The 14,033-nt window shown below is 39.6% G+C and overlaps 1 protein-coding gene across 8 annotated transcripts in view; it reads right to left on the bottom strand.

Moving 5' to 3' along the window:
* Positions 1-12,802, bottom strand: part of adam28 (ADAM metallopeptidase domain 28) — a 36,803-nt gene extending 24,001 nt beyond the window's left edge. Inside the window, exons 1-4 of one of the 8 annotated variants that reach the window (XM_028458651.1) lie at positions 12,781-12,802; positions 1,270-1,353; positions 352-440; positions 158-234 (exon numbers count right to left, since the gene is read on the bottom strand). In XM_028458651.1, coding sequence (XP_028314452.1) covers positions 158-234; positions 352-440; positions 1,270-1,324 — 221 coding nt within the window. In that variant the 5' untranslated portion in view covers positions 1,325-1,353; positions 12,781-12,802. Of the gene's footprint in view, positions 1-157; positions 235-351; positions 441-1,257; positions 1,421-2,820; positions 2,840-6,849; positions 6,993-12,780 lie in introns of those variants that run through there. The other 7 variants (XM_028458645.1, XM_028458646.1, XM_028458650.1 and 4 more) reach the window with 7 other exon arrangements.
* Positions 12,803-14,033: the final 1,231 nt, after the last annotated feature.

Genomic DNA, 14,033 nt, shown 5'->3' with positions numbered 1-14,033 from the left:
ATAATTGACCCCAACCCTGGTGTCAGATTATTGTACGAAGTATTGTTACACACATCATATTATGACACATGATGTTTTTGAACATTAGAACTTCTCTCCAAACAAGTCACAATATGAATTCACTTACTTTCTGCTAAAAAAGATATTAAAATTTTACTTGTTTCTTTCTAGTTGTATTTCCATGACCTTTCCTCCCACCGTCATGGCGTATCTGACAGCCTGTGGTCTGTGATGCTGTGGAACAAAAACCATCAGCTTGTTTTTTTTCTCAGGAAGTCCCAATAACCAGATGTGTAATGTCATTATAAATAACCTGGTACATCTCTGACAGCAGGTTAAAAACAGCTTTACCTCTACTTGTCTTTTCCTGACAGAGTGAAGTCTGATTGGTCGAACCACTTCATAGTCGTTCTCTGTTTTAAACTCTGCATTGTGACTTCCTGTTGAAATACATGACAGAGGTAAAAAAAAAACATTTTATATGACTCCTTTTTTTCGGTATGACCATGATATGAAACAATATTATGAAGATACTACAGTTATTTATTCATGAAACTGTCAAACAAATGGTATTTTTACTTGATTTGGAAGGCAGCTAGACATTTATTTCTATACTTCACACCTTTATATCCTTTATATCAGCGATTCTCAACTGATGGGTCGGGACCCAAAGGTGGGTCGCGGACCGGTACTGGGTGGATCACGGACAGCTGGTCAAAAATAAATATATACTTAATGTCTCTCTTGTTAAACTTGTCTTTTATTTTGAAAGAAACATTTCTTCAGATTCTGTTACGAATGTTTGATAAACTACTTTCTGCGTCACTGCCACAAGATCTAATGACACATTTTTTACCAAACCTGGAATTTCCTTTGCAAAACGAACGAGGTGATTCAGTCTGACTCCCAGGTGCCTGACAGACAGGTAGACACAGCAGCACATGAGGGGGCGGAGTCTACACTGTAGTAGTCCAAAGTCCTGACAGTGTTTCTCAGTCACAGTAACTGATCAGGGCTTTGTTTGTTCAGTGGGATTTATCTCCCAACAACACCATTGATCAGGTGTGTGTGTGTGTGTGTGTTTAACCAATGTTACACTATCCTCAGAGCCAGAGACGAGCACATTTAACAGTTGACAAGATAACATTTTTAAGTCAGGATGAGTAAAAAAAAAAAAAAACGCCTCACAGGTAGAAAGCACAGGTGAGCAGCCTTTAGTTATTAATCAGTGGATTCTCTTACTGGAGGTAACAGTACCTGCAGACCCACCTGATGGCTGAATCCAGGCATTCAGGACGAGGAGAAACACCAGGAGAGCTTTCATCGTGGTCCGAGTGCAGACAGTCACTGAAACTGATCAGAGCTTCTGTCAGGTTTAATGTTTCCTACCTCAGAGGACACACCTTCACTGCCTGCTGGAAGCATCACTTCCTCATAGAGCACAGAGGAGCTGCACCGGCCTGGGCACGCCTCTGCTCCTCTCAAGGAATGCAGGGAATGACAGACCCAGGACACACACAGTCACACGTTTACACACAGGGCCTGGTCAGTAGTGTCTGTGCATCAATTCATCGTTACAAAGTAGTTTTTATTTTTTTGCACATAGAATAAATATTTAAACATGGTTGACTTTATTGTATCCAATAATTGTTTACATTTACTCATGAATTTAGGGTTTATATTTTCATGAAGTGTCTGTGAACAATCTTGACTGAAATGCAATTTCTATAATTCTTAATATAATAAATTATTCAATCATCAATGCCAGGGATGGGCAACTATCACAGCAGGGGCCACAAGGATGTGATTGTATCTGATCTAAGGGCCACATTATAAACATTTGTTATATCCGCTTTTAGAATAATGACTAATCTGATCATTTGCTATAGGGGTATGAAATTATTTTGTCTTTGTGGTGTTGTTTTTTTTTGTCAGTTTCTAGCTATTTTGTGTTTTTTCAGTCATGTGTTTTTTAGTTATTTTTTGTGTTCTTGTTGTAATTAAGTATATTTTTCTGTAATTTTCTGCATTTTTGTTGTCGATTTATGCATTTCTAGGGTCACTTTCTGTATTTTGTGTTGTTTTCTGTATTTTCCTGTCATTTTGTGTGTCTTAGGAGCTGTTCTTTAATGTGTTGTTTTGTGTGTTTTTGGAGGCATTTTGTTTTAGTGGTTGTTGTGAAAGTCTTTGTCATTTTGTGTTTTATAATTCATTTTGTGTGTGTTTTTTTTTTTATTTCTTGTGTGTTTTTGTGAATTTTACTGTTATTTTGTGTGTTTTGGGAGTTATTTTATTTATTATGTTGAATATCTTGGAATACATTTTTTGGGAATTTGTTTTGGGGGCTGCACAAAATTACATGTGGCCATCGGGCCACCAGTTGCCTATGTCTGATCTATGCGATAAAACAATTGTTTGTGTTTAAACGTATAAAATTACATCATTACAGTGTGGTTTGTTTTATGTGGATGCACTCATTGGTAAGTTAATAATTTAAAAAAAATAAATAAATATACTATTTTTTATATATTGTAAAATATTTATATAGTATGATTAATGTTTTTTTTAATTTTTTTTTTAAACATTTTTATATAACCATGTATGTTTTTGTTGTTTCCAACAATTATTTACTATTGTGAAATTTTGCACATGTGTGATTTTTATAAATAACCTTGACTTTCCTCATGCAAATGAAATGTATTCATGGATATGTAATTTAAAAAAAACAAAAAAAAACAAACTAGTAATCACTACACAGATGTAAACAGGAGTGCATTTAAATAATAAATGTAGGCAGTGTATGTTCAGGCTGACACTCACTTGTTTTAGACTGAATTGTATTAAAGCCGCACTGAAACTCCTTCAGAGTGTGATCTTTTAAGCTCTCTTATATTGTGTTGTCATTTTTGCTGCTCATCCAACCTGACGGAGCTGGAGAGGATTTGCAGGAAAGAAATGAGTAAAATGTTCAATAAACAGCCATGCCAAGATAATATATATATATATATATGCAACACTTGTTTTTTGCTTCCATTTTTCATAAGCTGAACTCAAAGATCTAAAACATTTTCTATATACACAAAAGAGCTATTTCTCACAAATCTGTCTAAATCTGTGTTAGTGAACACTTCTCCTTTGCAGAGATAATCCATCCTTCATCACAGGTGTGGCATATCAAGATGCTGATTAGACAGCATCATTATTGCACAGGTGTGCCTCAGGCTGGCCACAATAAAAGGCCATGCTGAAATGTGCAGTTTAACCACACAGCACAATGCCACAAGTTCTGAGGAAATGTGCAATTGTCATGCTGACTGCAGGAATGTCCACCAGAGCTGTTGCCCATGAACTGATTGTTCATTTCTCTACCATCTCCAAAGGCGTTTCAGAGAACAGCAGACCATGTATAAAAACACATCCAGTACGTTCACCTCCATGATCCTCTGAGACCAGCCACCTGAGCTGATGCAACAACTGATCTGCCGTCCTCATCGGGGTCTCGACCTGATTGCAGTTCGTCGCCGTAACCGACTTAAGTGGGCAAATGCTCACATTTGATGGCGTCTGGCACATTGGAGAGGTGTTCTCTCCACGGATGAATCCCGGTTTTCATTGTTCAGGGCAGATGGCAGACATGTGGGTGAGCGGTTTGCTAATGTCAACGTTGTGGATGGAGTGGTCCATGGTGGCGGTGAGGTTATGGTATGGGCAGGCGTATGTTATGGACAACAACCCCCCCCCCACTCAATATAGCAAAACGGAACATTTTTAGAGTGGCCTTTTATTGTGGCCACCCTGAAGCACACCTGTGCAATAATCATGCTGTCTAATTAGCATCTTGACATGCCACACCTGTTAGGTGGGATTATCTTGCAAAGGAGAAGTGCTCACTAACATAGATTTAGACAGATTTGTGAACAATATTTGAATGAAATTGGTCTTTTGTGTAACTAGAAAATGTTTTAGATGTTTGAGTTCAGCTCATGAAAAATAGGAGCAAAAACAAAAGTGTTGAGTTTCTGATTTTGTACAGTATATATCAGAAAATGCTGAACACATGGATACTGGAATCTCGGGACTGTACAAGATCAACAGGACAATAACTGCCTTTATAAAGAACTGAATGGGAATGTGGAAGACCACCCTAGTAGGAACTCAAAGCCCCTTGCCCAGGTCAACATCAAATGTAGCATATACTAAGTAGACACACTGTAACCACTGCTGTTCTGCGTAGGCTTCAACCCACTCAGTCACATCATCAACAAGCTTGATGTCATCTGGATGATACCTACTAATGCAAATCATGAGGAGGCTGCCGGTCATCAGATACCCAGCTCAGATAATGAGCTAGCTACCAAAGGAGGGTATTAAAGCCACTGATATCAACACCAGAAAGCTCCTCACCATGCATTAAGGGTTCCACCCCAAGTCCAGTACCCTGAGGTTATAAACTAAGTGGAAAGAGCGATGCAGAGGATGAGTGAGCATCAGAGCCACTATCTAGGACGAAACCTCTAAACTACAGAACTACGTCAAGAAAAAGGCTCCATGGCATAAGCTGCTCAGTGAATCTCAGCCAAACACCGGACAAAGACAATGTGGTAGAGGAGTAGGCAACATAGAGGGACAAACCCCTACATGGCACATACCACCATCAGGTAGAGGATGTTGCTGATATCTAGACCCAGGCTGTGTTGAAAATGGCATACTCTGTAGTATGCACTACAAACTCATTGAGTATATAGTGTATGGTTAGGAGGATTAGGATGATAAACGTTCCCACTGAAGTATACTTCCAAGTTTCCCAAGATGCATTTCAAACCAATAAAAACCTGAAGCACACTGAGGCTAAATATCTCCATTAATTTGCCACCTTTGAAAGTTCTGAAAGCATTTTAAGCGACAAAGTGACCAAGTCAAATATCAACATTTGGTCATTTGATCCATAAAACTTGTGGAAACACATTTCATGCCGACATTTCAGAGATTTTCGAAGACCTGCCATTGTGCTACTGAAATTTAAGATTTAAGGTTAATTAAAATCAAGACCCCTATTTCCAAATGTGTTAAAAACAAATTCAAGAGAAGAAGAGATGCTTTTGTTTTGAAAAGGGGACTTTTAGCTTGAAGCCGGTCCCAGGACAATATTACATTCTGCTCACAATGCATCATGGGGCGGTTGAGTATAACTAGTGTGCCCAACGTGCGTGTGTTTCCACAATGTCCCGATGTAGTACACATCTGGGTATTTCTCGCTTATTCAATCTTTCCGTACTATCTAATGTGAACGCACTATACTAATTTTGAAGTCAGACTTAGTATGAGTAGTACATTAGTATTTCAAACACAGACCTAGACTAACAGACAGCAGAGAGGAACTAATCATGGCTGCAAAAAAATAGGTACTGAGCACAAGATAAACAGAGACCAAGTTCTAACAGGTGCCTCAGAAACGCTCTAGCACATAGTGATCAGGTGTAAGATGCAGCCAGGATCCGCTTACAAGGAGAGGCACAAGCAAGTGGCTGGGATAGTGTACAGGAACATCTGTAACCAGTATGGACTGGAAGCTCCAAAATCTCAATGGGGCACACCAACAAAAGTGGTTAAGAAGAACTGGACTAATGGTACGTTCACACCAAACGCGTTTCGGGGTCAAAATCGTGCCTCACGCTCGTAGTTTGATGCTTGTGCACATTGAATCGGATGCCTGTCACCGAAGACGCTCTGGACGCACGTCCAAACAAGTTGGGAAGAGAGCGAGTTGAGTGCATTTTGGTGAAAGGCTGGTCTGTTGCCGGTGGTGTTCATACAATGGATGATATTGCGGCGATCAACATTCATAATTCACCCAGTGACTGTGAAGTGGTGGGGAACATTGTGTTGAGAAGGCGTTGTTTCCGGTCGAATGTATTTTGGTGTGTCTTAGTGTGTGCACTGTGATGTTAGAGGGCGATAGAGAAGTGTGTTGAATGGAGAATAACGCTTGGAGTTCCTTGCTGAACACTCCGCCTCCGACTCCCGTTCATCGGCTCTACATTATCGAGAGAGTGGCTTGGCTTTATTTGCTCTTCAGCGCCGTTCCCGGATTCACCGTAGCTGCGCTCGGACGAGAGTTGCTTTCAGCACTACTTCCGTCGCTCCCGTGCCCAGTTTGACGACCTGCTGACCCTCACCGGTGCTCGCATCTCCTGCCAGGACACCAACTACAAGCACTCTATTCCCTATTCCTGTCCATATTTATTTTCAATATTCTGAATACGTCAAGATATGCCCCAAAAGTTCACTGCTCCTCAGGGATGGGTTGAATGCAGAGGACAAATTTCATATCTATAATAACATACAGTATATGACCAATAAAGACAAAAGCCCCGGTTTAATCTCTAGTGTCCGCTGTGTGTAAAGCTTCAAAACGCGTCACACAGGAGGCGCGGGACCTCTCGACGCACCTAGAAGCACGTCCACCATATATTGTGCGTATACACCTGACGCTTTCAACGCTTTTGGTGTGAACACGTCATTAGACCTCAAAAAAGAAAAAAAAAGTGCAACAATTCATCACTGACGTATGAGGCAGCAATAATTCTCCACAAATATTCCACTTTGCATTTACTTATTTCAGATTTTCTGAATCTTCAAACATTACATGTTTAAAAAAGTTACATTGTATTATTTGTATTTTTAACAATCATCAGGCACACAGGGGAAACAAAGGCGCATCTATACATGCTGTAATACAAATGGTATTTTTTAATGATCATATCTTATCCTACAGTATAATATAACAGCATTCTCTCATGTTTCTTTAATGTATTATTATTCAAACCGTGAGTTTGTTTATTGTCTTACCTTTCAGCTGCTCACAATTTAATCTGCTTCTTCCTCCTTATTTTGAAATCTATAAATCAGCACTTTGACTCACTGTGCATGCTGTCCGTCTGACTCAGTCAAATGGTAATTTCCCCATCTGCTCACACACTGCTGTGGTGAATGATAGCAAAGTGTCACAATCTCTGAGACGGACAATCTCTCTCTCTCTCTCTCTCTCCCTCTGTTTTTCCTCTTATGCTTGCCCACTGAACACATGCTTGGAGTAACAAAGAGTGGGAGGACAATAAGTCCAATGTGCAGGGACGACTCAGGACACGAGGTCAGTCCCTGTGAAGTTAAGTCCACCCTGGGTGAGGCTTACATCCAAACATTCAGAAACTTCCTGCAGAGCTTTGATTTCCTCACCAAACACAACGTTCTGTCTCATTTGCACTCGTCCAGTGTTTTTGTTGTGCAGAATCCAGAGAATCTTTGGCCTGCAAACATAAGACTTTGGACTAACAGAACACATAGATCCACGTGATCTCAAGAACAGGTCGTCGTCCCTGAGATTATGACAGAAATACATGGGAACTCCTGGCTGGAGTCGTCCTTACGTTGTCCAACTCGGTCACTCGAGGACGTGACCTGAGGGACAACAATCGTCTCACTGTGCTGGTGTTTCCTCTGTCCTGCAAACAGAAGTCACAATCTCTTGTTCTTTGTAAGTGTGGGCAAATAATCCACAATGAAGAGGAGAATTATCCTCAGGAAACTCGTAGGGATCAGATCCTTTCAAGAAGCCCCAAATTCAGATCATTAACAGACCACGTATTATTTTGTACTTTAACTAGAATACAAACCACTGTCTTTGTTTCAAAAGCAGCTGTGAACGACCTAAACGTGAACTCCACCAGACGTCTAAATGGTGTGTGCTGTGTCAGCATAGAGCTTGGCGATGTGGACCAAAACTCATGTCTCAATATTTTTTCTCAAAATGGTGATATACGATATAAATCTCAATCATTTGAATTCAAATGAAGTCTGACCAGAGAGACAATTCAGTATTAGATGTGCTGACAGGCGCATTTATTATCAAACGTTTTCACAATATGAGCCATTTTTGGTTATTTTTTTCCTAAAAAGGACAGCACGTGTGAGTGAGTTCTGTAGTGTGACTTGTTTATGGGAAGGTCTGGGTTAGGACAGACTCAGATATCATCTAACTAAACTTTTTATTGCTGTTCTGAGAAGTAGTGAAAGCAAAGACTCCTAAAACAAGTGTTTTAAAACAAAATAAGCTATAAAAATATATATCAATATAGGCGATATTGTAATTTTCTATATAGCCGAAATAGAAAATATACTGTATATATACTGTGTGTATACATATACCTTGATTCTCGATATTTATTGTCCAGCCCTATGTCCACTAGAAGATCTGCATTGGTTGATCTACAGCAGTGTTTCTCAAATGGGGGTACATGTACCCCTAGGGATACGTGATACTACAGGGGGTACTAGAGGGAGCAAGAGAGGAAAATGAGCAAATAAAATGTCAGGCTTGGTCCCACACCAGGCGTGAGATAACCAGAAATCATTCAAAACTATAGAAATAAATCTATTCATGAGCCACTAAGTTAGTGTTTTTCAACCTTGGTATCTGGACCCCATGTGGCATTGCCTGGAGTTTAAATGGGGGTCACCCATACTTCCTGAAAAATTAAAACAGATTTTGGAATTTTTTTGATTATTGTACTTTTTTATATAATAAAACAACACACAGTCTTAAGGAAAAAAACTAAATCTGAGCTCAAACTTGATCAAAAACCAATTCCAGAAAAAATTATCGTTGGGGAACAATTGGGATTGGATCAATATACTGATTCTGTATCAGTTTGATGTCATCATTTGTAAAAATTCAAAACATAATATCTTGGTTCATAATTTACCAATCTTTATGAAATTTGACTTACTTAAGTTGGGTTAGTTCCTCAATTACCACACCAAGTTTCATCTGGATTGTCCATTTTTGGGGTGATTTTTTTTTTTAAATAGAAAAAAAAAATGAAAATGCTCTTATTTTGAAATTATTTCATTCAGTCAGCCTTGACAGACAAAAAGTGTCAGCAAAGCTCGATGCTTGGACAATAAAACACATTTATTACAATATGAGTCATGAAATACAAAAAAATAGAGAAAAAAAAAACAATAAAAGGTGAGTAAACCGATGAGTTAAAAAGAAATAAAACTAAAATTATCATCAGAAACAATATTCACACATGTAATGTAACCTGTTATGCAATTAAGGAAGTGATAGATCTTCCTGTCTTTTTTTATGAGTCAAGTAACAAAAATGAAACATTCTGTATTTAGATCTCAAATGTTAAAAATGTTTCCATCTCTTACTAAAATCCAAGAGTTGAATGTTCCTCACACAGTTTTGCATCACTCCCATCTTACTCAGAATTGGTGGTAATTAATGTACGAGGATGGAGGCAGCACTGCTTCTATAAGCTGTAAATATTAGCGACCATCACACAGCACATGATTGCACCGCACATCCCGTCACATCGTGATGTTTGCGGTGTTGTTTCCCTCCAATGAAGTCTGCGGTTTCCTGACTGACGAAATACTGTGGAGTGTCAGCAGCGACATAACCAGCCAAGTTTAGAGAATAAAAATAGCAGAAGTGTAACTTTATGATTCTGGTGCAATTTTGTGGTGAGAGAGAAGCAGCGACTGAAGACAAGAGTCTCAGATACAGGCTGGAGATCTGAGCTTTTTATGCAAACAATATGAAATTGACTACAGACGTTTGGTTGAATGATACATTTCCTGAACTATATACAGGGCCTTCTTCATCTTTCTGATGTGTCAATCTCCATGGTGGGATTGGTGAGATCCAGATAAATACCCTCTTGGTCAGGGCACTAAAGACCAGTGATGTGCCGTGACCACTAGGGTTGGGTAGGCACGTTGCAAATCGAGACCACCAATGACAATTTCATATGTTTCTGCTGTAAAGTGTTAATCAAACAAAATCAACATCGTAAAACACCATTAAAGAAACATAAACAATTGTTCAATTAAAGCTCCATACTCTCCCAACAAGATATATCTCATGACACGGCAGTGCATCGGTTGTTTGTGTTGGAAACACAGAAACACAAAGAAAATGACAACAACAACAACTCAGAACAGCCTCAGTGAGGAGCATCCACAAAGTCAATCCTTCCTTTTGTACCATTCACTGTAGAAAATGTGAACAATGTTCTGACCTTACCTTTGCTGAAGGTCTGGTAGCTCAGGTGTTGGTCTCCCATCTTTTAAAAGCTGTCGCTTTTCCTCAAAAGAAAGTTTACGTATAGCATTTAGCATAGCACGGTTACGTCCAACGGCAGCGTAGAGAGCTGCCTTTTTACATAAATGGTTTTCATCTTGGGGAACTCACTGCGCATGCGCAAATACATAAAGACATGCTATGAGGCCAGACGCAGAGTAAGCAATGTGCTTTTGGAAGAGGGTGTGGCCTACTCCTGCCTTACAGCGGAGTGAGACTGTGCAGCCATACCAGGAAATAGCGATGTTTAGTCATTTAGGCTATGAAAAGCAGAAAATGCTAACACTTTCAAACCGTAGGCTATTGGAAATTGAAAAATAAATAATTTATAATTATATTATAATTAAAACAAAGAAATCAAAATGTCAATTCACCCTTGGGTAGGCACTGCCTTCCTTGCCTACCCTGACTGCACGTCGCCGGATAAGACATAATGTACTGTTACAGACACAGGCCTCATCCATGGATGTTTGCATTTGAACAGACAACCAATATTTCCATACTCTAAAGCTTAAATCATGCTACTACTGCGTATAGCTACATGTATAGTAGCTCTCTGCGTCGACTCAGACCCCTACGTCGTAAACTTGCGTGCACCTCCCCAAAATCCGGACTACGCATCGAGGACCGTAAGAGCCGTGATTGGTCAAATTGCCTTTTCCACTCGACAACCGCCATGTTTCAACTTTTTGCGGAGCGGTGCGAGAGTCGTTTCTACAATAGATTGTGTCGAAATGAGAACCGAGATGGTCAGTGCCAGTGTTTCATTATTGGCAGTGGCTATTCGTACGGTTGCCCTATCAATATACCGACATTTTGTCCGGACGTAGCACTTCTCATTGGCCAGTTTAGGTCATGTGACTAAGACTAAACCTAACAGTAAACCTAACCCTAACCCTAAAAACTGATGCGATACAGGGTTATAACCTAACCCTAAGGTAACCATAGCAATAGCACCGGGGGTTGTCCTTAAGGCAACCATACAAATAGACACTTTCTTTATTATTTCCTTTCATGGTTGCACCAAACGTGGAATCCAATCACATACATAATGTATGTGTTTTCTGTTTCTTTGTACCTACAGTATATTTTTGTGTGTGCCCTACATGCTGTGGAAGCTACCAGAGGAGCTCAGACATGTTATGTTTAAAGTCTACAGCTCAATCCAAGAGCGTGATACACTTGTCCTTTGTTTGCATGTTGCATATGTTTATATAGAAGAATAAAGCACACATTTTGAAACCGTTCTTTTCATTTTTGTGTCCAACAATACACACATGGTTAGGTAGGTAAGAAATCATCTCGAAATGATGTTTTTTTGCATTTTGCAGTTAATAATGAATGCAGTGTAAACCTAAACACTAACAGGACCCACATTTCTTCTTCTCCTCCTTAATATTTACACAACAGATGGCTGCCCACCCCTGAGTCTCCTTCTGCATGCTCCTTTATCACTAAGGTTTGTTTATTACCTATGTAAGGTTATGTTTCACCCTCCGTTTGTCCCTCTGTCTGACTGTGTGTTAGCAAGATTGATAAGTTGAGAACGGATTTGGATAAAATTTTCAGGAAAATTGATAAATGGAAAAAGGAACAGTTGATAACATTTTGGTGATGTTCTGGCAACCAAGAGAAAATATATAGAGATATATATCTCGTTCATTTTCCCATCCACACTGTGGAACTTCTTGTTGATGACAGCTCAATGTTGACAGGTAGTCATGGTACCACAGCTCAATGTTGACAGGTAGTCTTGTTAACCCTGAGTGTGTCAACCATGACCGGAGCGTGTTAGCTGAGCTGGAGCTGCTTGGTGGAGGTCTGCACTCTAAGTGCGTTTCTAGTGTGGAAATGTTATTATTCCACGTCTTTATTGCCACGAGATGAGAAATAAATTGTGTCCTTAGTGTCAGATGTATTCATCCCTGTCGTCCTGTGTTTATGCTGCGCAGACACACAGCTGGGTTCAGGGGTGGACTGGGACAAAAATTAATCCCTGGCATTTTCTATCCAGACGACACCATATAGTAGCCGTTATTAAGTCAGTGATGCTTAACATGTTGCTTTTTATGTCTAAATTTTAATTATTATTCGCCCCAGAAAACCTTAAAAGGGGGATTTTTTTCCCCATTTTGCCACTTTTCAAAAAGTTCTGAAACTTTTTTAAGACTTTAGCTTTTTTTGATAATAAATACCCCTTTTTTCCTAATTCTTTTTGACACCTATCCAATTTTTGTCCCTTCAAAATTGAAAAAGAAAACAAAATCAAAATGTAAAGGCCAAATCAATAAAAAGCCAACATGTTTCGACCAAGCATGGTCTTCATGTTGGCTTTTCATTGATTTGGCCATTACAATAAAGGCGTTTTAGTATCTCCTTCCTCATTTTGATTTTTTCCAATTTTGGAGTGGCTGGTTTCCCCATTTTTTTTTTTTTTTTTTGTTGACAAAGTTCTTCCCAAGAGCACCCTAAACTGCTTTACTTTAACTGTATATAAAGGAAGGTGATTGAGTCTTTAATTACAAAACAGGACAACTTCACTCTTAGCCCATAAATAACAGGAAACATGTTGACTAGTGGATAGTTATGACTTCTAAAATCTAGGATGCATAATATTAAATACTCACTCAGATTTCCATCGTGCGGAACCACGTCATGAATCAGGCTTTGCTTTTCACATTATGACCGACAGAGGGCAGCATCCTCCTGTTGGAACAAATAGTTGTAATGTAAATACAGTGACTGCAGAGGGCGCTGATACAACGTGAAACCATTAGAAATAATGACAGTGAGTCACAACTACAACATCAAAATAATAATAATAATAATAATAATAATAATAATAATAATAATAATAATAATCACTGTGACCCTGAAAAAGGAGCAAGTCGGTCACAAAACACTCAGAGAAAACCCACACAAGCTCAGGGAGAACACGCAACATACACACAGAAAGAATCCAAATGTCCATCTAAAGACTTGAACCCAGGACCTGAGAGCTAGTCTGTGTCTTCTTTTTTTGGAATTTGATCATGTTTACTCATATTTTGTTAAATATAATTTCATGCATTACTGGATGCTGAGGTGAGACTAGTTAAGAGCGTCATTGCCTGTGGTAAAACACTGTTGAGTAAACATCCTGAATCTTGCAGACACTATTTTTTATCATTGTTAAAAATATTTTGATCAACACTATGATAAGTTTATCTTTCCTTCAAACTTTACTGATGTCAATAACTCCACAGTCTTTCCAGCTGTTTGCCTGCAGGCTTGGGGCTTCTGCTGCTGCTCTCTCTCTGTGTGTGTGTGTGTGTGTGTGTGCGTGTGTGTGTGTGTGTGTGTGTGTGTGTGTGTGTGTGTGTGTGTGTGTGTGTGTGTGTGTGTGTGTGTGTGTGTGTGTGTGTGTGTGTGTGTGTGTGTGTGTGTGTGTGTGTCGTGGACAGATATTTTGCTTGACCTGTTCCTCACTGGAAAAAAAAAAGTGACCTTCGCGACCTCGGGGATGGAAAGTTTGGCAGCACTCGGCCCATGTGTTCGTGTCAGTTCTGACCTCGTCATTAGAAATGCGGGAACTTTCCGCTTCGCCTACAGCCAGGATCAATATTACATCAATGTGTTTGTCACAGAGGACACACACGCACACACACACAGTAAATGAACGCTGTCGTTGGTGATCTGGATCTCACTGGCAGATCATTTCACGATGACCTGTCAGGGCAGCGGTGCCACATCTGGTCCTGGAGAACTCCTGTCCTTCATGCTTGGTCCATCACAGCTGATTGTTAAAGTTGACTCACCATCATTAGATTAAGGTGATTAAAACATCTAAAACATGCAGGACAGCCCCTCTCCAAGACCAGACTTGAGCACTTCCGTGTTC

The sequence above is a fragment of the Gouania willdenowi genome, chromosome 9 (assembly GCF_900634775.1).
Source record: "Gouania willdenowi chromosome 9, fGouWil2.1, whole genome shotgun sequence".
Taxonomy (NCBI): Eukaryota; Metazoa; Chordata; class Actinopteri; order Blenniiformes; family Gobiesocidae; genus Gouania; species Gouania willdenowi.
The sequence above is the reverse complement of the archived record's forward strand: the minus strand, read 5'-3'. Positions and strand labels throughout refer to the sequence as shown.